The sequence below is a fragment of the Mustela nigripes genome, chromosome 12 (assembly GCF_022355385.1).
Source record: "Mustela nigripes isolate SB6536 chromosome 12, MUSNIG.SB6536, whole genome shotgun sequence".
Taxonomy (NCBI): Eukaryota; Metazoa; Chordata; class Mammalia; order Carnivora; family Mustelidae; genus Mustela; species Mustela nigripes.
The window spans coordinates 73,256,218-73,284,159 of NC_081568.1; the positions used below are offsets into that span (position 1 = coordinate 73,256,218).

The following is a 27,942-nucleotide window of genomic DNA, read 5'->3' on the forward strand; positions in this document are numbered from 1 at the left end:
AGCCAGAGGGGTGTGGAGGGTGTGGCCATGGAAGAGTCCTTGACCTCCAAAAAGGGCCTGCAAAATTGTGTCCTGTGTCTTTCACAGCGGAACTGTCTCCTAGCTTTCAATCAGCTCCTCGGAAAACTAAGGACTTGGGGCTAAGCTGCTCCCTGCGCAGTCAGTTAGAAGTCCTCCAGCACTGGTTTAAATGATCCTATCATGCAACATGGGGGCTTAAGTGGGTAGGAGAAGAATAAATGAAACAAGATGGGATTGGGAGGGAGACAAACCATAAGTGACTCTTAATCCCACAAAACAAACTGAGGGTTGCGGGGGGGGGGGGGTTTGGGAGAAGGGGGTGGGATTATGGACATTGGGGAGGGTATGTGCTTTGGTGAGTGCTGTGAAGTGTGTAAACCTGGTGATTCACAGACCTGTACCCCTGGGGATAAAAATATATGTTTATAAAAAATAAAATAAAATAAAATAATAAATAAATAAATAAATAAAATAAATGATCCTATCACCTCCTGGTGTTTGTGATCACGTTCTTCTAGACTTGGGATAAAGCCTCCCTTTCCACCTCTAATGAATTTTGCAAAACTGTCCCTGACATCTCTTGCAGTGTCTCGGGGGAAAGTGTGAACAAGGCAGGGCCGGCATCTTCACCTCGAGGCGTGGAGGGTGTGAGGTGGCCCGGCATGGACGATGGAGAAGGGGACACTGAGGGAATACCCCGCGCACCGGACCCAGTGTCCGGGAGCGGCGAGGTGCTGCGCCTTTAAGGTCCGCTGGGGGCGTACTAGCCGCGGCGGCGGGCGCTTGGAGAGGTGAGCGCGGCTACTGATCCGCCGCCTCGCAGCTCCGAGTCAGGGCTTGCGGGAGGTCCTGGGGTGCGCTCTAGTCTCCCACCTCCTCCCCCGACACGCGGGCCGGCGGGGCATGCGCCGCGGCCTCTGACTGGGCACCAACCGGGCTCTGGGAGTGCGAGGAGCCGCGGCTCCGGCCATGGGCAGCTTCCAGCTGGAGGACTTCGCGGCGGGCTGGATCGGAGGTGAGCCCCAGCCTGGATGGGAGGGAACCTCCGGGAGGTGAGTGTGCTTGCAGGATACGTCCGGGCCGGGGAGAAAACCAGAGACCCGGCCGAGTTTACAGACCGTGATACGTCTGGGCGCCCCGCACCCCTGCGACTCCACCCGGCGCACACCGTGCTCGCCGCCTGCTCCCGGAGTGCTCCACCGCCCCGCGCCTGCTGGCCTCGCTGTCCCTCGCCTGCTGTCCCTCGCCCGCTGCCCCGCCAGCGTCGCAGGTTCCCCCTGAGCTGCGGCTTTGCCTCAAAGTGAGGATCCCGAGGACTGTCTCCGGTAACTTTTAAACCTGCCGTCGAAGCCGACAGCCAATGGAGTGCCTGGCGCGCACACACCCTTCGGAGACCGGGTGTGCGCCCGAGTTTGAGGACACAACTGCAAGAACTTCTGGGTGAGGGTGGCGGTTGTCCCGGGCGCGGGATGGGGAGCCCGGCCTCGCGATCTGGCTGGCCCTAGAGGGCGCCCTGGCTGAAGGGTGCGGGCGCAGAGCTGCGAGCCCAGCGCCTGGCTGCAGGTGCCCATTGCCAGATAGGAGGAACCCTTCCAGTTTTCAGCTTTTATCCACTGACTGTCCGGTTTCTCCTCCCGGCAGTCTTAGAGCCATTTTTGCTTTGGAGCCGCTCCTGGAGCCAGTGTCTGCTGGGCCCGGGATGGGTTTGCTTGGGCAAGAGTTGCCTGCATTTCCTTGCTTCTCTGATCATCTCTTTACAGTAGGTTTATTTCTCTCCTTTTATCAGCTATGGATGGGGCCCAGGGAGGGGATGGGAAGCACTAGCACTTACTGTAGAAGGTTATCTTTCTTTTGGCCCATTCTAAGAGGATCCTCGAAAAAGGGATGTTGGCAATTGCAACCTCCACCCAAAGTCAAAAGCAAAAACAAAACCAAAAACCTGAGGTGCTGAGGCAGAGGCTATAAATTAGTGTGTTTGTGCCTCACCAAGTGTTCTGGAAATGGGGACCAGGAGATTTATAGGAAAATGAAAATGAAACAGATAAAAAGAACAACAGACCAGATAGCATTCCAGGATCCCTTTCTGATGGTTCCTCCTGCCTTTGTCCCCCAGCACACCGCTGCAGGGCCCCTGCTTCTTGCTGTCATGAACACAGGAGGTCCCTTTCACTATAAGCAGTTCTTTTGTACAGGCTTTCTAGACCTCCCTCTTCTAACCTCACCATGGGGTCAGGGGTGCTACCCAGGGGCCCACTGGCCCTATTCGGGCCCTCTTTGAACAACTGTCAGCTATTCTGGGGGAGAGCCGTCCCTACTTAAGGCTGTCCGCTTGCATAGCCAGACGAACTTCAGAAGGGCTGTCCCTGGCTGGATTTGAGGGTAAGGCTGTCCAAGTAGCTCCAGGTCTCTGATGATCCTGGGACCCTCCCCAGGTCACACAGTAAATAGTGGATTGTCCTTTATTCTGCGAGTTGATGTTATCATTTTGTTGTTGTCTTTTGATTTGGGGGTTTTCTTGTTTCCGTGGAGTGAGGATGAGGATCATACCTGAATGCTAAGTCAATAGCAGGTGCTGTTGAAGTGCCACAGGTAATTTTAAAATGACTTCTCTGAGGTTATTTTATGCATCAAATTTGTATACAATTCGGTGATTTTTAGCAACCTTACCAGTGGTGCGGCAGTTACCATAAATTCATTCTAGCACATTTTCTTCCCCAGTAAGATCCTTAATGCCCATTCACAGTTAAATTCCGTGCCCTCCTTCTCCCTCTGGGCAACTTTCTGAATCTACTTTCTGGCTTGATAAATTAGCCTTTTCTTGGCATTTTATGCAAATTGAATCAGACAGTATATGGTCTCATGTCTATTGGTGTATATTTCTTTGTAGCCCCAGTGAGGTAGCTACCATTATTACATCCTCATGTTACCAACAAGAAAATGGGTGCATAGAGACATTCAGTGATTTGCCCAAGGCCATGCATCTAGCTGGAGCCCTGGAATCCAACCTACACAGCCTGGTACCAGGGCAATCCTAACCCCTGTACTCCTCTCTAGCTGTGTTCTTTCTTAATGAACTTGCAGGATAAAATCCCACCATGACATCCTTTACATTTTGTTGGAAGTTTTACTGGTCTGTGAGGCCCTAAGGTCTGGAAACCACTGACCTGATGGTCCCATTTCTGATCTTTGTATTCCCTGCTTTCAGATGCATGGGCTAATGAATGACCAGGGAGATACCAGGGAGATACATGTCCTAGGTGGGCTTGGAGGCTGCTTTCCTGGGCTAAGGGATGCTCATAGTGAAGCAACTAGAATCTGGAGACCAGAAGTCCTCTCTTCCCTGCTGGGAGGGGCTCCTGTAGAATGAATACTCATTTCCTTCTGCCTCTCACCTTTCTGCCTGCGCCCACTTCTGTGGGAAGGAGGGACTGAGAAGGGTCTGGAGGTTCTAGACAGAGCGCATGTCTGTTCTGGGGTTAGCTTTTTCCTCTGCCCCTCTACCCATCTCATATTCCAGGACTGCCTTACCTGGTTAAATCACCCCTGCAGACAGAAAGGCTTCACTCCTCATCAGCGTGGCAGGGAATTTGTTCAGGCCTTTGCAACTGTGTGCACAGATGGGCATTTTTCTGTGAGAAGAAAAATCCAGAGATTCCATCACCATGTCAGAGAAGCCTTCTTAAAAATAAAAACATTAAAAAAAAACAAATTTAAAAAAAAAACAACTAAAAGTGGATAGTGACAGCCTATTAGAGCCAGAACTCTGCTGGTACTTGACCTTCATTGGCTCATTTCATTCTTGCAATGGAATCATGAGGTAGGTGCTAATATGACTCCCACCAACACCTGCTAAAAGTGAGGTCTAAAGAAAGTGAAGTAAACTGAACTATAGGTAACCAAAACGTTTCCATGTTTTCTCTTCACACCCCTCCCCCTTTTGAGGCACAAATCACATAACCTAGAAATAATCATTTTCAAGCATCCGATTCAGTGGCATTTAGTGCATTCACGGTTGTGCACCTGTCAGCTCTGTCTAGTTTCAAATTTTCCTCCTGCCCAAAGAAGTCTCTGGATCCATCAAACAGTCACTCCTATTTCCCCTCTCTTCAAGCCCTGACAACCCCTAACCAGCTTTCTGTCTCTGTGAGTTTGCCTGTTCTGGATAATTAGAGTAGATGGAATCAGACACCCTGGGACCTTCTGCGTCTGGCCTCTTGCACCCTTCCTCCAAACTGTAAGGGCATCGGCACTTCATTCCCGTTGATGTTCAACAGGATTCATTGCAAGGATTTACAGCATCACGTTGCATTTACCCACTCATGTACTAATGGACATTTGGGCTGTTTCCACCTTTTGGCCATTGCGAATAGTGCTGCTGTGAATATGTGTGTTCATGTACTTGTTCCAGTGCCCGTGGTCCGATCTTTTAGCTCTCTATCTAGGAGTGGAATTGCTGCGTCATATTGTAATTCTTTGTTCCACTTCTTGAAGAAATGACAAACCGTTGTCACAGTGGCTGCAACATTTTACACTCCCACCAGGAATGAGCAAGAGTTCCAGTCTCTCCATATCCTCACCAACACTTACTGTTTGCCTTTAAGAAAAAAAAAAAAAAAACAATAACAAACAAATAATTGTAGCCATTCTAATGGGTATGAAGGGGAATCTCCCTGTGATGTTGATTTGCATTTCCTTAATGTCTAATGGTTTTAGACATCTTTTCATGTACACCTTGGCCATGTGTATATTTTCTTTGGAGAAATGTCTCTTCCCATCCTTTGCTTTAAAAAAAAAAAAAAAAAGAATGGGGAGGCACACCTGGATGGCTCAGTTAGTAGAATGTGAGACTCTTGGGATCTCAGGGTTGTGAGTTCAAGCCTCGTGTTGGGCATGAAGCCTACATTTAAAAAAATACTTATTTTTTTTTTTTTAGTTTTAAGTATTTCGTATAAATTCTGGATACAAGACCCTTATCACATATATGATTTGCAGATATTTCTCCCCATTCTATAACTTGTCTTCACCTTCTTAATAGTGTCCTTTGCTGCACACAAAGTTTTAATTTGTGTGACATACAATTTATTTTTTCTTTTGTGACTTGTGCTTTTGGTGTTCTAAGGATCTGTTGCCAATCTAAGACCATGAAGTTTTTTCCCCTGTGTTTCAGCAAATGATTTTTATAGTTTCAATGCTTCCATTAAGGTCTTTAGTTTCCCTTGAGTTTGTTTTTGTATATGGCATGAGGTAGGGGTCTAGCTTCATTCTTAAGCATGTGGATCACCAGTTGTCCCAGCAACTTCACTGCCCTTTGTTTGGAGTGCTTGTTTCTTGAGGCAGGGCCCAGGTTTTACTTCATTTTCTCTGCCTTCCTCAGTGACTGGGCCAGTGCCTAGCACATTGCAGTGGGTCAGGGGAGGCTCTGGTAACTGGGCATTGACTGAATGAGTGAATGTGAGTGCCCGAGCTGTTTGTCTTATCCCAAGAACCAACTGGTACATGTGAGGAATCCAGGGGTCAGTGACCAGCTCTTCTTCTTCTTTGATCAACAGGTGCAGCCAGTGTCATCGTTGGCCACCCTCTAGACACAGTCAAGGTACAGCAGCCATGTTTGTCTTTACTCTTGGAAAGCGGCCTGGAGTGAGTCTGTCTCCAGGAATGTATCTGCCTTTGCTGATCCCAAGACAGTCTCCAGCCCAAGGCAGATTCTCTATGCCAACCCTGGGGGTGGGGGTGGGGTGGAGTGCTGGGAGGACTGGTTTGGAATCCTTGCTCTCCTCTGGTTACTTGGCAGTGATTTTGTTTTTGTGAATGTTGCATACCTGCCTCCAGCTTCTCATGGGCTGTGAGGGAGGGAGCCAAGGCAATGCTAAGCATCCCCTGCCAGTCTCTGTGCAACTAAGGAACAAGAAAGGCTTCAGGCGTGAGGTAGCAGCTGAGTCCGGAATTTAAGGTTGGGTTTCAGGTTATGAGAACAGATATCCAGGCTAGAGCTAAGACACTGAGGTAAGGACACGATGTGCAGGCCACGTTTGGGAAAAGCCAGCATGGCCAGTTTGGCCGATGCAGCAGGTTTGCGAAAGCTGCTCTAGATCAGAAACCAGGAAAGGTGGGTCAGCACTCCATCCTGGGAGGCCTTCACTGTCAGAGCAGGGCTGTGGACTTGGGTTGGGAATAGGGAACCATTATAACTCCAGGAAGTGGGGGAGGTTTGAGGACCCAGCACGGCCTTCTGGCATGGAGCTCATCCACACCCCTTGTTCTGCGGACGGAGAAGCTGGCCCAGGAAGGGCAAAGGGCTTGCCTGAGGTCATTCCAGGTGTCAAAGTATTCAGGAGTGAGGGAGTGAGGCGCTCTACAAAGGGATATTCTTTGATGCCACCCCCGTCGCTGCCCCCTGTCCTCTGTGGTGAACAGGACTACAGAGCCATACCTTGGGGCATGGTCTCAAATAGTGCCTTCTCACCCTTGACTTGCACAGTCTTATCTAAAACGTTGCCTGGATTGTGCGCTAAGACAAGCTGCTCTGGCTCTCGCCAAATGGCTGCTACGATCACAACCCGCCTCCCCTCCACCCCCTGCCCTGTCTTCCTCCCTCTCTGACAGCGGGCCCCTCCTGGGTCAGAGCCTAGGCCTGCTTTCTTCTTGATGGGGATCAGCCCCATATGGGCCTTGCTTTTTCTCATACTTTCGCATACTGGACATGTTCTGTGTGTAGACGGTATGGGGATAGCAAGGCATCAGTGGTAGACCAGGCAAATCCAGTCCCTGCCTTCCAGCTACATTCCTGGCACAAACTGCCTCTTGTGTCTCTCTGGTAGAGCATCCTTCTCTTACCCCTCGCCAGGCCAGGGGCTTGTTGAAGGTGCCCTCTCCCCACAGAGGTAAGTCTGGCCACCTGAAGAGGCTGGAGTGCTCCTCCTCCTATCCTCTCTGCCCCTGGAGTCTCTGAGGGAACCCTTCCTGATACATCAAATCCAGTCTCTGCGCAGCCTGAGAATCTCCCTGGGCAGGGTACCAGCCTGGTGATGCCAGCTTATAAGTATGGCTGGCCTGGGCTCAGCCCAGGGATATGGCCCAGGGCCCTTGTTACTCCCAGAACATGCTCCTTCCTTCCTTTCTTCTGGCTTACATTTTCTCTGCAGTCCCTGTCTTAGAAAGGTCCAGGTAAGAGCTTTAGAGGTGAAATAATCTGGAGTGCATTCTCAGCCTGCCCACCTACTCTCCTGTGACCAGGGTGCAGCACTTTACCTCCCCGAGCCTTGCTTTCGTCATCTGAAAAATGGGCAAAGAGCATCTCCCAGCAGGGCCTTTGTGAAGATCGTCCCTGTGGCAGAGTCATGAGTGAACCGTTGCCATCCTGATGAACACACAAGCTTGTCTTGTGTTGCGAGTGCCTTGGGACTTCTCTGAGGTCCCAGAGCTTGCCGTGGGAAGACCCAAGCTAAAAACTCCTGTGCTGCTAACCTAGGTCGGAGGCTCTTTTCCTGCCCATGACTGCCCCATCACTGGTGGGAGGGCCAGCCCCTGGCTGCACAGTGGCCCTGAAGCTGGGATCCAGATTCTCAGATGCCTCTTGGCCCAGCTGGTGCATTTGGGGTGTATGCCTGATGCAGTATGCCCAGGACTTCCTGATCGGGGCTCAGCTGCCTTTAGACCAGCAGCAAACTGGTAAGGGAATGAAATATACTTGTGGCAAGCCGCCAAATTGGTCATAATTTGTTATGGCAGCAGTAGGAGAACTAATACAAGAAGTTAGCTTTCTCCATCTGTAAAACGGGGAGAGTGTCTAGGCTGCATGGCATTTTTGGGATTCTGTGAGGTAAGCTCTGGAAGAGGCCCCGTACTTCCCCAAGAACGCAATTGTTGCAACTAAATTCCAGCCTCTGTTGGAGCCGAGGCCCCAGAGGCGTGTGCCATGCACCTGGCCTCCGTGGCAGCCTTCCCAAGGGCTCAGTATGGCTGGGAGACCCTTGCTCCATGGTTTTAAAACTCCTCTGTGACCTGGGATTGACTCCTAGGTTGAGCTTCCTCATGTACGATTTGCTTGAGTAACTGGGGCCCTTGAGCTTTTCAGTGGAACTTGAACCTTCTTGGGAATTCAGTCCCCAGAGGCAGCCCTGCCCACACTGGGGCCAGTGGAGAGTATCACCCCCACACCAGCCTTAAATAAAGGAAAGAGGGAGGCCTGTGCTCAAGTCTCCTCGCCTACATTCTTGTCCTGGTTGGGGATACCTCACCCCAAGGTAGAGCTCTGTGGATCTGCCCATTTGTGTGAGCCTGCTTCTCATCTCTCTGTGCCTTCCCCATGTCTTGACCTCCAGAAGTTAAATACTGCATTTTCCCTCAATCAGCCCACACTTCTGACACCCAGGTCTGTTTTTTGCCATGGTACTTGTCCTCAGCAGACATAGATATTTGCTTGGGAATTACCTACTATTGACTCTTTTTTCTCCCCATCCCCACTTAGTTCTAAGTTCCACAAGGCCAGGAAGTTGGTTTCCTCTACTGCTGAAAGTCTCCTGAGAGTGGAACAGTGGCTGTTGGAAAACAGGCATTCAATCGTACTGGTTGGATGAGTCACCGGCTACATTTCTTTGATTATGAAAATAACACTTATAAAACATACACTACCATTTACCTGTCCTGCCTGTGAGAGTGCTGTGGATTTTCCACGGCCGTAGGGGTCTCTAAGCCCATGGAGAAGAATGCCTATCAAGCTTGTAGCCACACTGTTAGCCATGCTGGTTAGCTCAGGCAGGGGGGCAGGGTGGACTGAGGAGGGAGAATGTTGAATTTTTTTTTTTTACTAAGAAAATTTATTCCCATATTAGTTGTATACTTATTATTTTTTTTAATGATGTAAATTGAAAATAATGAAGGTAACCCTTGTCTATCGTAAGAAAGTCAGACATGAAACACCATTCAGGGCAGAAAAAACATTTCCTGTGATTTTCACCTCAGAGACCATCACCTTTATGATATGTGTTCTGCCAGAGTCTTTGCTCCTTGTCTACACACTGAGTTCAGGCTGTTAGTGTGATGTGTTAGGCTGCACTCTGGGTCTTAGTCCTCAGGGATCCCTGGGTTTTAGTGGGCGGGTGAGGTCACTGCTCCTGTGGTTCTTGGAGTTCCTTCTTACCAGGCTCAGAGGGGGTGCCCTGACAATTCTAAGAGCCTCCTCAGACTCCCCATGCCTATCTACTGATCCCCTGGTCACAAGAGCCAACCTCCAATAGAGGACACCATGTCTTCCCTTCTAGTCCCTCATTTAGCCGGTTCAAAGGGGTTATGTGCCAGGGCCATGCTCAGCATGGGGACAAGAGGGAAATGTGAGACAGCCCTGCCATAGAGGGGGAGCCCAAATAAACCCAAAGTAAACAGAGATATGACAAGCTCAGACACAAAGGATAAGCAGGAGCTGAAGGAAGAGCCTTCTGGGGGAAGGAAGAGCCGGTGGAGAGTTCAGGCAGGGTGGGGGAGGGGAAAGTAAGGCCAGGGACTGGGGGATGTACCACGTGGTGGGCTCAGAGGGCAGGGGCATGGAGGAAAGGACATGCAGGGGTGAGAGGCAGGCCTGGTGCCAACCCAGGCCTCTTTGACACTGGTAGAGAGTGGGAGGTTGACTCTGAGTCTGGTGGGAAGCCACCAGTGAGCTGTAAATAGCAATCTGCTCTTGTCAGAAGTGATCAGTGTGACTATTATGTAGACGCAGGCCAAGGACTGAGAGGGAGCAGGAGCCAGTGGGGAAACCCACAGGCAACCAGCGTACCATCCCGGTGAGAGATGAAAGGGGTTCTGGAGCTACGAAGGGCGGGTCACTCGGGGAATACTTAGGATGGCAGAATGATGGGCAGCGGATGGGGCAGAGCCCTGGAAAGTGCTTGCACTCAAGAGGTGGGGATCATGTCCCCCAACAAACATTACTTTTGAACAAAAAAGAGACTTTTGTTCTTCTCTCAGCCCAAGAGTGCTTCTGCCATGCTCAGCAAGGCCTGAAGGGGACACTGAAGGAGGCAGTGTCGGCAGAGGACAGAGCACCAGCCTGGCGGGGACAGAAATCCTGCCCTCCTTCCTGGCTGGGCCAGGAAGAGCCTCAGTGTCACAAGCCCATGCTCTCTGGGGCAGTGGGGATGTGAACCCTCTTGGCCTGGGCCCTCACCTCCTTGCATCTCTCCACAGACTCGCTTGCAGGCCGGCATCAACTATGGGAACACCCTCAGCTGCATCCGCACGGTGTACAAGAGGGAGAGTGTAAGTGCCTCCGGGACCCGGGACCGGGGCTGGAGCTGTCCCCCTCAGGGACTCCTGCACACAGTTCGAAGCCTGCCCAGGGCCTGGGCCCTGCGGCCAGAGCCCCAACACCAGCCCGTCAGGCTGGAGGCCCGTTCATTCCTGCTCATCGCTTCTGGCTCTGTGTTGCCTCTTCTCTCCATCTCACGCCACACCTCAAATATTGTATGTCCTCTAAACTTAACCCAGCCATCTTGTATGCTGTTATGGAGCGGGGGTGGGGGGGAGGGCTGATTTTGTGAAACCTCTCTAGAGAAATTCTGAGGAATTTAGAATCACAGAGTGGAAAATTCCTGCAGAAACAGAGGGACCTGTCAGTTTTCAGAGCCAAAGGTGAGACCGGTAAACTGTTTGCTCACAGGCGTCCCTTCACCTAGGGTGGCGGGAGCTAGGCCCTGGGATTCCAGATGCCCAGAGCTGGCTTGTCCCTCAGGTTGCTAGAAGGCAGGGGACCTAGGATTTTCCTTCCCAAACAGGAAAATGCGAATAATATTTTGTGGAAGATGTATCATGTGCCCTTCTTAAGAATGAGTGTGTGCTTTCCAAAGACTTTCTAAAGCCCTGCTTTGGGGAATTTAAAATACATTTTCTAATTAATGATGAAATGACTTGATGATTTAAAGAAATCATTGATAGCAGCCCTGGGCTTTCCCTTGAGTACCTGGAAATGTGGCCTTCTTGTCGACCACCATCTCCACAGCCTCCATCCTAGCAAGTGCCCTGGGGCTCAGGAGCCTCCTGCCTGTGCCCGGACTTTTTCCTCAGAGGTGTGTTTTGTGCCTGGGCATTGCTCAAACTCTCTTGCTGGGCTGCTTTACAATGGACTGCAAGCTGTTCGGGGTGCTGTGTGATTCCCCAGTTCTCTGAGAAGTGGCCCCTGATTCTGCTATTGGGCACACATTCTCCACAGTGCCTGCCAGCCCCAGCTGCACACCCCCCTGTTTCTGGGCCATTTTGTGGGGACTGCACATGTTCCTTGGAGACACAGCACCTCAAGGCTGAGTGATGTCCCACATTATCTGAGGAAGCTTTTTTTGGAAGAAGAACCTGAGGTGGGGAGGAGGAGTGTGTGCATGTGTGTATGCATGCATGTGTGTGTGAAGGTGTGTGTGCGTATGTATGTGGTGTCCTACCTCTGAGCCAGGTCAGGATTAGCAGGTTTGTGTGCAGCCTGGAGTTGGTACAATAGCTTCCTGGTATTTTTTCATTTTTGGCACGGGGCTGAAAGTAAGTGCTGCCCTGACTCCTTCAAGGGCCTGTGGAATATTCCAGATTTCAGAGGAGTGTCTGTGATGTTCCCTGAGAGTTCAGTGTGGAAAGGACCCTCTCCTCTCAAACTCCAGCACCCTCTGCTGTGGTCTCTGCTTATGTGCAAAGGAAGCCTGTTGGTGCTGTCCTTCTGCAGCTCCCTTCCCCTCAGACCCTTACCACACCCTTAGCAGGTTGAATTTTAATCACCTGTCAGTTTATCTGTTGCACCCTCCCTTCTCCTACCCCCAGATGTGGGCTCAGTGATGGCAGCGAGTATTTCGTTCTTATAGTTGGCCCCCAGGGCCTGGCCCATGACAAGTGCCCTATAGAATGCTTTTGGTCGAGTGGCAAATGAGGAAGTTATGAGGGGTGCTCAGCAAGACCACCGCCCATGAGAGCTCGATGCAGCCTGATAGCTTTCCAGCCCAAGAACGCTGCCACTCTGGTGGCAAATATGGGTTCCAGGCCCAGGGCACCCGGACTCAGGAAACAGAACTGCCTACAGAAGTGGGTTCCTCCCTTGGGCCAGATTATGCCTTGCGGGCGAATGGAGAGCCACCCCTCACTCACCCACCTGGGCCCTCCCATCACACCAGCAACTTTTTTTTTTTTTTTTTTTTTAATTCTTGTCACCGACATGATGATTTAGTTTTCCCATGGTGTCACCTCCCAGCCTGCGGGCTCCAAGAGGGCAGGGTCTATGCTAAGTGCCACATGGGGAGCCTGGCACCTGGCCTGCAGACAGCCCAAGGCCCTCATGCTCCTGCCCCCTGGTTTTCCCACAGGTGTTCGGCTTCTTCAAGGGCATGTCCTTTCCCCTTGCCAGCATCGCTGTCTACAACTCGGTGGTGTTTGGGGTCTTCAGTAACACACAGCGGTTCCTCAGCCAGTACCACGGCCGGGAGTCCGAGGCCAGCCGGTCCCACACACTGTCTGACCTTCTCCTAGCCAGCATGGTGGCTGGTGTGGTCTCTGTTGGGCTGGGGACGCCCGTGGACCTCATCAAGATCCGGCTGCAGATGCAAACGCAGCCGTTTCAGGAAGGTAAGAGGAGGGGAGGGGCCTGGAGTCTGGGCACCAGTGGCTCTTCCCTGGTCCGCCAGATCTGGGATGTGGCTGCTTGTCTTTTCTTTGTTGAGCAGAGTACCTGCGTTGTCGTCTAAGAGTCTGCAGTTAGCATTTTGATCAATTGTAGTAAACAGTCATTAATTATTCCATGCCAACCACCTGCTTAGCGTTCTGGGTATGCTCTCTTCATTGGTCTTCCTAACAATTCTTTAAGGTGGGTGCTATGACCATGTCCATTTTACAGAGGAGAAAGTGGAGGCTCCTGGAAGTGACGACCCTTAGACAGGGCCACACAGATAATGAATGACTGGTGGGTGAGGACCAGTGGACCAGTGGCATCATTTGTGGTGTCTAGTGCAGAAGGAAAATGGGGGACCCCTTGTTCAAAAATGATTAAGAATTTTAGAAGAGCACACCAGTCAGAATGGCTAAAATTAACAAGTCAGGAAATGACAGATGCTGGCGAGGATGCAGAGAAAGGGGAACCCTCCTACACTGTTGCTGGGAATGCAAGATGGTGCAACCACTCTGGAAAACAGCATGGAGGTTCCTCAAAATTTTGAAAATAGAACTGCCCTATGACCCAGCAATTGCACTACTGGGTATTTACCCTAAAGATACAAACGTAGTGATCCGAAGGGGCACGTGCACCCGAATGTTTATAGCAGCAATGTCCACAATAGCCAAACTATGGAAAGAACCTAGATGTCCATCAACAGATGAATGGATCAAGAAGATGTGGTATATATACACAATGGAATAATATGCAGCCATCAAAAGAAAGGAAATCTTGCCATTTGCGACAACGTGGATGGAACTAGAGCGTATCATGCTTAGCGAAATAAGTCAGTCGGAGAAAGACAACTATCATATGATCTCCCTGATATGAGGAAGTGGTGATGCAACATGGGGGCTTAAGTGGGTAGGAGAAGAATAAATGAAACAAGATGGGATTGGGAGGGAGACAAACCATAAGTGACTCTTAATCTCACAAAACAAACTGAGGGTTGCTGGGGGGAGGGAGGTTGGGAGAAGGGGGGTGGGGTTATGGACATTGGGGAGGGTGTGTGCTTTGGTGAGTGCTGTGAAGTGTGTAAACCTGGCAATTCACAGACCTGTACCCCTGGGGATAAAAATATATTATATGTTTATAAAAAATTAAAAATTAAAAAAAAAAAGAATTTTAGAAGAGCAACCCAGAGCATTAAATCAGGCCTGGGGCCCTGAGGGACTCATGAGTCTCAAAACCACACCCATCCCCAACACCAGGGAGTTTTCTGGGAGGCCTTACCCCTGCACCACCTGTGGCCGGGGTGAGGGGTCATTCCTCTTCCCCTCTTTGACGTTCTGGTTGGAACTTCATTTCTTGGTGTGTTAAACAGCCCTCCTGAACTACAGGCTGAGTGTGTTACTTCCTTCGTCTTGAGAGAGGAGTGTCTGTGTCTGCTGTGCTTTGCCTAAAGGAGGATGGAAAGAATGGGAAGGTGCTTGATGTTTGGAGTAGAAGGTGCCAGCTCTTGAGAAAGGATGATCTGGGGTCTTAGACAGATTTCACTCTCCCCAGGTTTGGTTCTTGGCTCTGATGTCACTGTCTCCTCAGGCAAGGCACTGCTCCTGCCTGGGCCACCGTCTCCTGTCCACATAAGGGAAGGGCTGGATTTGTGGTCCTTTCTGACACCTCAGTTATCTGATCTGGGCTGACAGCTCTCGTGGACAAGACCCCTCTTGCTGGCAGCATTCTGAGTGGGCTGCCTTGAGCCCTCTGCCCACAGAGGCCAGGCTCGCTGGGCTCATCTGGGTTCTGCAGCTGAAGCCCAGAGAGTGCACTCGGGAGCATTCCAGCCCAGCAGCTCTCTTGCCCCCAGCCCCAGCGCCTTGATTCAGCCTGCATATCTTGCCCGGCCCAGGAGGTTTCCAGGACAGGACTGCATAGCCCCTATTGCTGCTATCCTCACTGGGGCCCGTGGAGAGCCTGGGACCAGCTGCCCTAACATGTCGGGTCATGCCTGAGGGACACTAAGTGGTCACTGTCAGCATGTGGGGTGACACGGGACCCCAGCAGGCTGGCTCATCCTGAGGGTCACAGAATATTGTTTTGGGGGCCACTCAGAGAGATACAGGGCAAGGGGTTTCCACATCCCTCTACTCGACATACTGAGCCATGTCTTGGTATAGTTTAGTTTCACCAAAGGGTGACACCTCATAGAAGTGTTTGAAGCTCACTGATCTGGTCCCATCCAAGAGACAAAAGCAAACATGTTGAGGAATGAAGGGCATCCAGAGCTGATTGAGAATGAGGAGGCCTGACCCCCAAGTTCACATTTGGCTCTGTCCCTCTCTCAGAAAAGCTTGTGTCAGTCTCGGGTGTGGAGGAAATCTCTCTCCCTAAGTCTTCAGACATTTTGGGTCCAGATGTTGGAAGAATTACCAGTGATGGATCTCCTCTGCTCCTGGGAGCAGACCTGCCTCCTTCACAACCTGACACTTTGACCCTGGAAGGGGAGGAAGAAGGGGAGGCATGCATTTATATATTGGCGAGGTGAGGCACAGTGAGCCTGAACACCAAAGGAGATGTTTCTCAAAAAAAAACCTTCCTTATAAACACCTGGGACAGTGGAGGTAAATTAATTGATTGCACCCTCTGTCCTGTCCTTCTTCACCCCTGCCTTCCCTGCAGAGGGTGCTAGATTGGTAACTAACTTGGCAGGCGGAGGCCTGAACTTCAAGGAATCCTGAGGCTAGGCTAGAAGCCTCTGGAGCTCGGAAGAAGGATGGGAGGCTGTCAAAGAATGGGTAGACCCAAGAGGGGTCCCAAAGCTGAGTGTGCAGCAGCAGCCAATGTTAGGGACATGAGCAGTCCCCATCGGCAGCTGCTAAAGCTGCCAAGCCACTCACCATATGCCTGATACTTAATACCCATTACAGTACCATAAGGTCTTCATGGCTGCTAGCCCTGTTCGTTTATCCAATGTGCTATGTATGCACCTGCTGTATGCCAGGCACAGAGCTAGGTGCTAGGGATGCAGTGGTGAAGAAGTGTCTACATCCTATCTGTCCTGTAATGCTCAAAGCATTGAGCAATTGGGCAACTCCAGATGTGGTGGTAGGGGAGGAATCGGGACAGGCTGGGGGTCAGGAAGGGCTTTGGGCAGGTAGAAGGAGGGTGGAGGGATTGTTGCAGATCAGGTCTGTGCACATGCTCACGGCTACATTGAGGCTTACCCCTGCCTGCTCGCCAGGGCCTGAGCAGTTTTGGAGAACAACTGCCTACCTGGGAAGTCCAGATCCTTCTGGGGCCTCGTTTCCTGGATAAGCTCTCTGAGCAGTGAGAACATAGGGTCCAGGGTGCTCTCCCTGCCCTTGCCACCATAGGAGGCATTGAACAGCATCCGAGGAGGGTGAGTTCCTGGCTCTACTCCTGTGTGGGTAGGCCACAGTCCGTGGCTTTAGGTTGTTAGTTCATCATAGTGCTAGAAGGAAACTTGTCCTCTTTCGTCAGTCCCTTGAGGCAGCAACAGAAAATGAACATGTGTTTATTCTGTCCTTTCCAGTGTGCCAGGAACTGGCCTTGTGTGAACTCAGGGAAGGCTCTCAACAAGAAGCCAAGGGAGGTTCCTGCAGGCCAGGGTTTCTCAGCCCTGCAGAGTTCTAAGTCATTAGCACCTGGGCCCAGTGGCTTAGCAGGCAGCTAGAGACAAAGACAGTTGACCCAAGCAAGTGCAGGGAGAGTAGAAACCAGGAGTGGAGGGTTCACATGAGCTGTGTTCCTCAAGCCTCTGATCTGGGCGAAGCCAGGTCACAGCAGTGGGGGCAGAATAGCCAGTATTTACTGGTCCCTTACCCTGCGCCAGGTCCCTTACCCTGCGCCAGGTACTACGCTAGGAGCTCTGTAAGTGTTTAATCTTTCTAGCAACCCAATTCCTAGACATTAACAAAGGGGGGCCTGAGGCATCAGCAGCTTCTGTAGCTGGCCTCGGGTCACTCCCCTAGTGGGAAGTGGAGCTGGGATGGAGCCCCAGGCTTTCTGACTCACAGCCCACTGATGCTATTTCTGCTTCTGCCCTGGGATTTTGAGATGATGGCAGCTTTCATAACACCTGGGCCTTTGCACAAACTCATCCCAAATCCGGTTTCAAATGGGAAGGGGGAATTAGGCTGGGAGCGTCTCCAAAATTACATTGTTCAGGTAGTGGGCATAGCTCTTGGATTCCCAGGGGTGGGTCCGAATGCCATGGCTTTGCACAGCCCATCTCTGCCTGACCTGTTGTTCCTCACCTTCCACCCGAGCTGCTTGGGGGTAGGTCTTTGGTGGCTGGGCAGGATCACTACTGGGGCTGGAGGAGGGCAGCAGGTAATCAGTGCTTTTTGCCAGGAATCTTCCCAGGAAGGGAGAAAGGATGTGGTTTTCTTTTACTTATCCCTCAGAGACCCTCTAGGCCAGAGATGGAAAGTTCAAAGACTCACTGGGACCAGGGAAGTAACATAAGTGAGTAACTTCTTCCATTTATCTTGACACCCACAGCCCTGCTAAACCACATCTCCCTTTTCCTCTTCAAAATGTGAGCACAAAACACATTTCACTTCCCTATGACTCTGCATTTACAAAAGCAGCAGGTCCCACACGTGTCTGCTCTGGTGCTGGGGAGTAATAGGGAGTGGTGGAGACTGTGGCAAGCCAAGCCCACATCCTATTCCGAGGGGGTGGCTTCAGCTCTGTTCTAGGTGATGGATGCCATGTGGCCTGAATTGGAAATTGTCATATAATTTAATTAAGAACAAAAGCAGATGCGAACACCACACCCTGAAGCCTAGCAGAGCATGGAGCTGGTGGTGTGGGGCTAGTGCTACCTGAGAGCCTGTGGTCTCCGCCCTGGGTCAGGCCCACTCTGTGGGGTGACCATGCTGAGATGGGTGTTTCCAGGCAGCCTCAGGCTGGGCTTGTGGGATTGTCCATAGTCTGTGGATTTACCCTAGAATGTCCTAACCACTTCTGAGTGGAGATGATGGGCCATGAGGGAGTGCCCCCATATACTGAAGCTGAGTGCTGGAGGCCTCTGGCATCTGGGACATGTGACAGGTAGAATAGAGGCTGCATCGAGGTAAGAGGTAAGCTACCTGAAGGCTTGCAAATAGAAAGCCACTGAGCTCATCCTGATGAACTATTCATGCTGACTTGTCATTGAAAACACACACAAGCTAGAACATTCAATGTGGAGGGAGAAGACGTCCATCCACCCGTCCAGTCGCTGTGAATACAGTAATGTGTTCCTTTTCTAAATGCATAGATAAAACATGTTAAGAAATGGTACTCCTCCAGTTTCGTATCCTCTTTTTAACTTAGTTTACAACATTTTCCATGTTATGAAAATGACATTTAAAATGATTAACAATAGACGACTAATATTTAACATAGACGTGCCGTATTCCATCACTGTGTCCATGAGCACACACATGTTTTGAGAGGGATGGTGCAGCGTGGCAAAAATTCAGTTTCTAGAGTTTGATTACCTGCTTCTAATTCTCCCCCACAACCCAGGAACTCTAGACAATTCCCCTCAAGTCACCAAGTCTCTGATGACTCATCTACAAAGCAGACATAGTGACGGTAGCTACCTCATAACTGGGATGGAGGATGACGGATTTCACATGATGATCTGAGCATCAGGCCTGACACACTGAACACCTGAAATAGATGTTCACTGTAATACTAAACTTAGGTCACACGTTCCTAGGGATGGACCTTGACATTGTTGCTGGTTCATCCTCTTTCAGACATAATGATATGATCAGGTAATCTGTCCATATGGAGTTGCTTTCATGTAGGGTTATTTCCCTAAATGTGTGGGCTCTTTGCTTCATGAATGAGTCAAAGGGTCTGGTCATTTTTAGATTTTTGGCACATACTGTGAAATTGTTATACAGAAAGGTTTTGTGTGTGTGTGTGTGTGTGTGTGTGTGTGTGTGTGTGTGTGTTTTTAACCACATTCCATTGGCAGTGGCTGAAGTTGAGAGGGAAGTTCCATCTGGCCCCAACTAGAGTTGCATACTAAACAGCAGTAACCCCTTGTGAAAACTGCTGCAACTTAACGGAGGTTTGCTCCTGGTGCCCCTGCCGCTTGGCAGCAAGGAGAGGCTGGCCTGAGTTCAGTTAGCCGTGAGCTGCACTGTAAGGCTCTGATGAAGAAACCCTCCCTCTAGAAGTCATCATCACCCTTGATGTGGGCATGAGCCTCTCTGGGTGCCCTGCTGGGCCTGAACTGGAATTCAGGGCTGTGGTCCCAGAGGCCAGCAGTACCTCCTTTGCCCGGGCCAAGTCACGTCCTGGAGGCCGATGGCCAGTGACACTCAACTTTTCCCTAGTCTGGGAGCTTTCTGGTCTGTGTTTTCATTGACAGCCTAATTAATGTGCAAATCACAAAGGCCTCAACCCCCCCAAGAAGGCAGAGTTTGGGCACTGGAGGAGGACTCAGCTTTAACTCTGTGCCAACCAGCCCAAGACTGCACCCGGCCCCACTGGAGGCAGAGGGCTGAGTGTGGCACCTGTTGGGACTCACTCTCTGGCTCCGTCATTCACAAACATGTCCTGAGCTCTTGCTGGGATCCAAGCAGAGTAGATAGATCAGAGGTATGAGACACACAGCCCCTGTTCAGGGAGTGCACAGTCTGGTGGGGGAAATCAGATGTGTAGCAGAATAGAACAGTCTGTGGAAGGCTCTGGAACCTTGGAGTCTGGCTCTGCAGGTCAGGAGGACTCCAGAAAGGAAGGGGCCTTTGATGGGGTGTTGGAATACTGGTGAGGCTTTGGAGACGGACACATGGGAATGGAGAGCACTGTAGCACAGAGTTGGAGTTCTAACTACAATGCAGGGAGGGCGAAGGTGTAGGGGGGAGTTGTGAAGAGCTTGGTTTACTTAGCTGAGCGTGGGCTTAGGCGCCGTTCAGCAGGCAGTGTGGCCTCTTGGGCAGCAGAATGACCTGAGCAGAGCTGTGTGGGAGGAAGCTGGATCTGGCCTTCAGGAGAGGTGGAAAGGGTGGGGAAAGTAGTAGTGGTGGGTTGATTTGGGTGTGCTGCCACAGACCAGGTAAGAAACAGGAGCAGGGGGCCCAGGGCCTTGGTCTCTGGGAATGGAGGGGAGTGGCCAGTTGGAGGTATTTGTGGTAGAGAATCAGTGGGCCAAGCAGGAGAGGGGAGTGTCTGCACTGACCCAGGACTGCACAGTTGGGTGACTGTGAGGGAGGATGCCCCCCCCCCCCCCCCCCCCCCGCCACCGGGAATGAAATGGCGAAGTGTGTGAGGCAGCAGTTGGTGTGGGGTGTGTCACCCATACACATTACTGTCACTGCTGCTGTTCTGGAGCTTGGCAGGAGGGCTGGCTTGAGTGAGAACATGCTGAGTCTGGCTCGGTTCATGTGGGAGGTGCCACAGCTGGAATGTCGGGGCTGGAGGAGGAGTCAGGGGTGTGACTGAGAAGTGACCACTGAGGCCATGAATTAGGTGCAGATGTCAAGGTGAGCTACAGATAGGAAGAGGTGGAGATGAAGGGAAAGACCCAGGAAAGAGCTCAGGGAGGAGTTCCAGTGGCATCAATGGCCGTGGTCAGCAGCGGCCAAGCCCATACCATGCACGCTGTGCTAACACACCCCTACCTTTAAATTGTCACAGCAACTGTGTAAAAGAGGTGCCGTCATTCTCTTTATCTTACAAATGGGGAAACTGAGGCTCGGGTTGGGTGACGTGTTAGGTGATGTGTTCCCTCAGGTGTGACACGCTGCAACAGGGCATGGCCCTGGCCCATCCACCTCCAGTGCCCCAGAAGCCAGAGTCCTGGAAAACTCCTGTCACTGAAGTAGGCAAAAGGGAATCAAGAGGGGAGAATGGCTGAGGTGGGAGGTGATACTAGGGACAGAGATCAAGGGCTGGGGAAGGAACAAGCCTTTTGTTTCTGGGTTGGGAGAGGAGAATAAAACACAATTCAGAAAGGATTTTTTTTTTAAAGATTTTACTTATTCATTTGACAGATATCACAAGTAGGCAGAGAGGCAGACAGAAAGAGAGAGAGAGAGGAAAGCAGGTTCTCCGCTGAGCAGAGAGCCCGATGGCGGAGCTCGATCCCAGGACCCTGAGATCATGACCTGAGCTGAAGGCAGAGGCTCAACCCACTGAGCCACCCAAGCGCCCCCAGAAAGGATTTTGAGGGCAAGAGAAAGGAGGTTGAGGGAGACCTCATTGCAAGGCCAGCGTCTACCATGTTCAAGAGCTCGAACAGAATGAAGGGGACAGAATGCGGCCAGGATTTGAAGAGAAGAGGATCCTAATTTCTGAGCTTGTGAGCCAAGATAAATAGGGCTGGAATGGTAACATCAGAGAGGGCCTCATGAGGGGTGGAAGAGATCATCAACCACACACCAGAACACAAAGCCCACCTGAGCCCAATGATAACAAAAGTGGGATGAAACCATTTCTCTGATTTTTCTGAGTCTTCGGCAATGTCTGGCTGGGAAGGTCACCAACTGGGCCTCAGAGGCCCTGACCATGTACTTCAGTTTGTCTCTTTGGCAACATAGTTTTATTGCTACCGTAAAGATGTATGGCTGCCAAGAAAAACACTCTTCTCCAGGCAGGATGGCCTTGGGGAGGAGCAGCCTTCTGATAGAGCAGATTTTTCAAGACTTTCCCATTGCAGATCAAGAATAACTAATGCTAAACTCCCTGAATGTTGCTCCATTTAACTCCCAAAGAAGAAAATCTACGTGGGAGAGCAGGAAGAATCCCTGGAGTACGACAAGGGACTGGAGACAAGCCAGGACTACAGCCTGAGCTTTCTTGGCTGTGGGCTGCCAATAGGAAGTGAGGGCTGGAGCCATAGCAGCCCAAAAGGAAAGGGAAGAAATTTGTGAAGAGGCCAGGCATTTAGCCGTGTAGTTCAAGAGGAGTCCTTGAATTCTGGGTGGTTTGGCTGAACCTTTTCCAAACTGTGGTCCCACACAGCTAGCAGAGATGAAATGATGGTGCCTACCACGTAACTCACCATTGTGAGGTTACATACGGGGATGACACATCCATTTGGTCTTTATATCAACTGAGGAGGGCAAGTATGGTCCTGAGTTGGGGACTCAATGCTAGTATTGAGTCCTGTGTGGGCATCTACAACCTCCCCCAGTAGGTTTGGCTGCAGGCCACCGCTGCCTGAGTTTGGCAGATCCAGCACTCCCAGAATCTGGAGTCATATCAGGAGAGGGGTAATAAAATAGGAATGACTATTTGCCTCAAGTAAAGTACCTTTGCCAATTGTCACTCAATTTTCACAAAAGCGAAAGAGGTGGCAGCCTATTTATTCTTCCCCTTTTCTAAGCGGTGGAGGAAACTGCGGGCCAATGTGGTGGGTTCCCTTGCACTGGATTGTATGGTAAGCAGCCACTGAGCAGCAAAGTGAATCCCAGCTGCTTCTAATCCCAGGTTTTCCCTGAATGCCTTTTAAATCCGTTAAATGGTGTCCAACCCACAGAATAGCTGCTGTACCTTCAGTGTCTGTGGATTAAGAAGCCACATACGATCAGTTACTATTGGATAATTAGTATATTTAAGTAAATTTTTGTTGTGTTCCCTGCAATAGCATGTACAGGTAGGAGAAAAATGGTTACACATGTGTGTGAGATACTTTAGGAGTCCTGTGAATCTATAATGCTTACCAGTTTGTGGGTCCCTGAAATAAGTGCATGCTCCCAACGGTGATTTGGGAGTTCCCTGGCCTAGAAATATTTGAGCACAATAACCTGTGTAACCTGTACATGGTAACCCTGTACGTCACTGACTGGGGAGCAGTGGGACCTCATCTGGGATGGCTTAGTTATTAAGGATTTTCTGTAGAAAGTGACCTGTTGAGAAATAATGTTGTGTTTTCATCCCATGCCTGACTATGCGTACATAGGAGAAGTCTCATGGGCCTTTCCCTTCCAGAAAGTGGCCGGACCTTGTGTTTCTGAGGGCTGGCTACCCCTTACTGCAGTGGATCAGTGACCAACCATTGTATTTCAGGTGCCTTTCCTGTTTCCAGTTATGGCCCATTGAAGACATTGAACAATATCTGAGAAAGGAAAGAGATGAAAGTTTTTCATGTTTGTGCCTGGGAAGGGCCCAGCAGTATGCATGGCTAAACCCCTGGCTTCTGAGAGGCAAATCTGTGGGGACCCAGCCTGCATCTAGGCTGGTTCAGGCCCTCCGAAGTGGGAGAACTCCCAAGAGGTGACTGCATGGGTACCTGTTAGGACAGGCCAAACCTGAAAACTACCTCCTGCAGAGGCACTTGCCAGGAGGGCCCAGTCAGAGGCCAGTAAGCAAGTCACCTTACACTGGTGGGCAGAGCAGTGAAGTTAAACAGCCACACTGTATAGTCTACGGAATGATGGTCCCCAGCTTCTGTGTCTCCTGTCTCCCAGCCCCACCGACCAGGTAGGCCAGCTGGTTGAGGTGAGGGAGCTTGGAGGAGAGGTTTTGTTTTTGTTTTAAAGATTTTATTTATTTATTTGACAGAGATCACAAGTAGGCAGAGAGGCAGGCAGAGAGAAAGAGGGGGAAGCAGGCTCCCCACTGAGCAGAGAGCCTGATGTGGGGCTCCATCTCAGGACCCCGAGATCATGAACTGAGCCGAAGGCAGAGGCTTAACCCACTGAGCCACCCAGGCGCCCCAGAGGTTTTTGTTTTGTTTTGTTTTGTTTTTAGAACTGTAGAGGCTGTCCTCTGCTCCTTGAAGAAGATTAGGAGCTAGGTAGGGGCCAATTTCATTGACTTTGAGCATCCTGTTTTTTTTTTTTTTTTTTTTTTTTAAGATTTATTTATTCATGAGAGAGAGGCAGAAACGGAGGGAGAAGCAGGCTCCTGGCTAAACAGGGAGCCCGATGTGGGGCTTGATCCCAGGACCTCAGGATCATGACCTGAGTAAAAGGCAGATGCTTAACCATCTGAGCCACCCAGGTGCCCCACATCCTGCCTGTCTTGATATAGGGAGCTTGAATTGGTCCTAAGTGAATTTGGGAAAACAAAGAAAATCACAAGCATCCTGAGTGTTTCAGAGTTTTAATCCATATGTATCATCATAAAATGTAACAGGGTCTTCATTTAGAGTACAGAAAAAAAAAAATGGTGTCAATAGCAAAGCCTCCTGATAAAAAATGATCAAAGTTTGATTTGTAATTTAATCTGCATTTTGGAACAAAAAATTCTCATTAGAGAAACTAAATACATTTTGTCCCAGAAAAAATATGCCCTATGTGAATCCCTTTACACGCACGTGTACACCCCCTAAGCTAAGCCCTGAAGGATCAAAAACAACTGGCTGAGAACAGGTGGTTCAGTGTGAGCAAAGTACTCACTCACCAAGCACCTCACCCCCTTCCTTGGGTTCTTTGCACAAACAACCTGCAGATTTACGCATTTCTGTTGCACCTATTTCCAAAAGCTGCTTGCAGGCAACCTCCCAAGTCCATTTTTAAAGGTCACCCAAGTTTGTTTTAAACAGCTAGAGTTACCAAGAACTCTGATTCAGCTCTTTTCTAAGTGGAACTGTCAAGCCCTGCCTGTCTCCCAAACCCCGCCTCCCCCAGTCACGTTTTCTAAGCCGTACCTCCCCCGGGAGCCACGCCTCTCAAGCCACACCTCCCCAGGTCCTGTCTCAAGCTCTCCTCCCCGGGCCACACCTCCTAAGCTGTGCCTCCCCGGGCCACGCCTCTCGGACCACGCCCCCTCCCTAGGGGAGCCTCCCCCTGATGGGCCCAGCCTCTGAGCATCTCTTGGTTGGTGCAACTGATTAAGAGTTGCTTCTGTTTTCTGCTTTGTGGTCCCATATGAACAGTCCATGCCACTATTGCTAATGCGATGGGCCAGCAACAACCATCGACTAGCTGGAAGATTTGTTTCTCATTGAGTGACACATCATTGATGTCACAGAGTTCCTATACCTTCAAAAACAATCAGGAGAGGGTAGGTAGGCTTGGAATCTTCACTGTGTCTTAGTGGGCTGTGATCAAACAGGTTGCTTCAAGTTAAAGCTGTCATTTTCTCAGGAGGGTGTGGTAACCCAGGTACATGCAGTTGTCAGAACTCATCAAATGTACACCTACAAGCTACACCTTTTATTGAATGTGAATTATATCCAAATTGAAAAAGGAAACTAATAAAACTAGGACAGGAGGCCAGAGAAGAAGACCAGGGGCTCCTGAGAGTCATTAGTCTTCATGGGAGGAGAGGAGGAGAGAACGGGGAGGAAGTTCAGCCAAGAATGCATCATCTCAATGTGATAACAAGGAAACATGAAGCAAACCACAAATGAAGAAGGTTTTATTCATAAGAAGGGAGGCAGCACACTAATAAAAAATGCTGGTGTCGTTAAAAAGAAAGAAAAGCTGTAGAAATGATCCAGATTAAAGGAACTAGGGGCTGGCTGGCTCAGTCGGCAGAAGAGTGTGACCCTTGATCTTGGGGTCATGAGTTTCAGCCCCACGCTGGGTGTGGTGCTTACTAAAAACAAAAATAAATAAAGAAACCTGAAGAATCATGACGACTAAGTGCAGTAACTCGCTGGACTAGATCCTGCACTAGTGAAGGGAGGAATGCCATACAGGTCAGTACAAGATCGATTGGTAACTTGAGTATAGTTAGTAACATTAGGTAAAGGTACTGTCAACATATATTATGAGACTGATAACTACTCTGGCATTTAAGGCAGTATCTCTATTGTTAGGCAACAATTACTGAAGGATTTAAGGGTAAAGAACCATTCGGTATCTAACCCTGAAATGGTTCAGAAAATAATGTTATGTACATATGTGTGAAAAAGATATACATGTGTACACCGAGAATTTCCTTATTGCTTACCTTGCAGAAAAGGATTTTTTTTAAAAAGTGCAAGTTTGGGTCTTGTTGACAAAGCCAGTTCAAAGTTTATCAGATGTTTTTCCAACATTGGCACCTCCAAACAAGGAAGATTTTTATGAGGATCTTTCTTATCAGTAACTCCTGAAAGCCAAGTCATACCCATACCTCATTCATGAAACCCTTGATTCCGGGTCAGGTCACTGATCTTGAAGATGAACACAGCCCAGGCAAAGTTTATGCACTGGGACAGGGACATCTGTTCAGTGAGATAGGAGTGGGGAGGGAGATAGAGAGCACTCAACCCATAAAACAAATGAGGTAAAATGTTAACATTAGGTGAATCCAGGGAAAGGATGTATAAGGGTGTTCTCTGTATAAATTTTTCTTTTCTGACCTTTATTGCAAGCTGGGAATTATTTCCAAATAAGTGTGTGTGTGTGTGTGTGTGTGTGTGTGCGCGCGCGCGCGCTTTAACGCTGGGGATGAGGGAGCTAGAAGGAGTTCCAGTGGCCTTGTGTTCAGAAGGTGCTGGCTGCCAGTTAGAGTCATGTTAGTATTCCAGAGGATGGCAATCCCCATGACAATTATATTGCTATAATAGCCATAAATGGAGAATTCTTAAGCAGTAAAAACTAGATTGCTTATATAACAAATGTGGGAGAATCTCAGGGAAGTTCCTTATTGCTTATCCTGGGAAGAAAAGGGAAAAAAGTACAGGTGTTTTGTTGATAAGGCATGTTGGAGGTTGGGCAGGTATTTTTTTCAACATTTGTACCTCTACATAAGCAGAATATTATGAGGACACTCTCCTTCAATCAGTAACTTCTGAGAACCACATCCTCCCGGTAGTTGATTCATGAAAACCTTGACTCTTGGGTCAGGTCAGTGCTACTTGGACGTGGGCATGACCCAGGGAAGGTTGAGATGTTGGGACAATTATATCTATTCTGTCTCATCCCAGAATTTCCCAGGGTGATGCTGGCAGCATCATAGTGGATTTGGGAAAGGAAGGGGTGGGCAATGATATCTCAGTGGGCTTTCAAAGACCACAGTGTCTGATCTTGCTCTGAGCTCAGAGGCCCTTTGCCCTCAGGGGTGGCCACCACACTTGCTCCCTTCCTGGGGGATCTGCTGTGGAAGTGAACAGGACTCAGCCTCCTGGCCATGCTGTAGTTGGCTGAATGCACAAGTCTCTAATTAGTCTCTTCCTCTTGCACAAAAAGAAAATACAGGATTCATTTGTCCAAGCACACTTCCCAGGCAAATAGGAATCTCCCCCTCTACCTTACCTCCTTCTGGGATGAGCAGAAAGAAAGGTTGTACTTGACTCTCAGATCTTCAGTTTGGAATATAGAATCATGAACCTGAATCTTTGCTCCTAACCTTTCATCTGATAAGGATGGGACCGTATGGGGAACTTGGAAATTCAGCTGTTCGGTAATGAAAGTTATTGCCTCTTTGTCAGCATGTGCAAAACCAAAGTGAAATGCCACATATAGGGAACTAAACCCAGGTGGTAACGTAGGTGTGTGTCACAGGGAAGCTTCGTTCTGTTTCTTTCCTGGCTGTACCATGTTGGTTCCTCAAGAACGGAGTGTTGAAAATAAGAGTGCACTGCATCAGCCCTGGGACTGGGGAGCCTTTCTGGTCAGGAGTCAAAGCTGAGATAAAGCGTCCGCAGCTGGGGAGATGAGCATCAGAGAAGGAGACGGGAGCCTGGTGGAAGGATTAAAAGGAAGAGACAGAGTCACTGCTTGCTAGCCAAGGCTGGAGGGACAGCATGTCCAGCCCTCCAGCCCATGTATCCTCCAAATTCATGCCCATCGTCTCAGTCTCAGTAATGATTTGTGGGTAAATTATTCTCCCCCTACAGAGTTCCTAGTACCATGCTCAGCTCTTTATAATATTGCCCTACGCATACTGACCTGTTCTCTTCTTTGTCCTTTAGAAATGTTTGTTGCTTTATTAAGAAATGATTGACATATAACATTGTGTACATTTAAGGTATACAACTTGATTATTTAATATGCATGTGTATTGTGAAGTGGTTACCGAGGTAAGGTTAGTTAACACATTAGTCATATCCTATAGTTACCCTGTGTGTGTGTGTGTGTGGAGAGAACTTTTGAGATCTACTTTTTTAGCAACTTTTTATGCAATAAGTAGTTGGCCCATTATCTTTTTTTTCTTTTTAAGATTTTATTTACCTATTTGACAGAGACAGAGATCATAAGTAGGCAGAGAGGCAGGCAGAGAGAGAGCGGAGAGCAGGCTCCCCGTGGATCAGAAAGCCCAACATGGGGCTTGATCCCAGGACCCAGAGATCATGACCTGAGATGAAGGCAGAGGCTTCACCCACTGAACCACCCAGGTGCCCCTGGCCTATTATCTTTTTTTAAAGTTAAGGAACCAAAGGCTGAAAAGTGTGGCCTACCAAGGTT

At 49.7% G+C, this 27,942-nt stretch overlaps 1 protein-coding gene across 6 annotated transcripts in view; it reads left to right on the forward strand.

The window, feature by feature from the left end:
* The first annotated feature begins 801 nt into the window (after positions 1–801).
* Positions 802–27,942, forward strand: part of SLC25A48 (solute carrier family 25 member 48) — a 42,400-nt gene continuing 15,259 nt past the window's right edge. For all 6 annotated transcript variants that reach the window (XR_009407467.1, XR_009407468.1, XR_009407469.1 and 3 more), the window contains exons 1-4: positions 802–1,036; positions 5,571–5,614; positions 10,201–10,272; positions 12,348–12,606. Coding sequence is in view for 3 of the 6 variants with exons in the window: in XM_059417611.1 (XP_059273594.1) it covers positions 991–1,036; positions 5,571–5,614; positions 10,201–10,272; positions 12,348–12,606 (421 nt within the window). In the remaining 3 variants the exon portion in view is untranslated. The remainder of the gene's footprint in view (positions 1,037–5,570; positions 5,615–10,200; positions 10,273–12,347; positions 12,607–27,942) is intronic.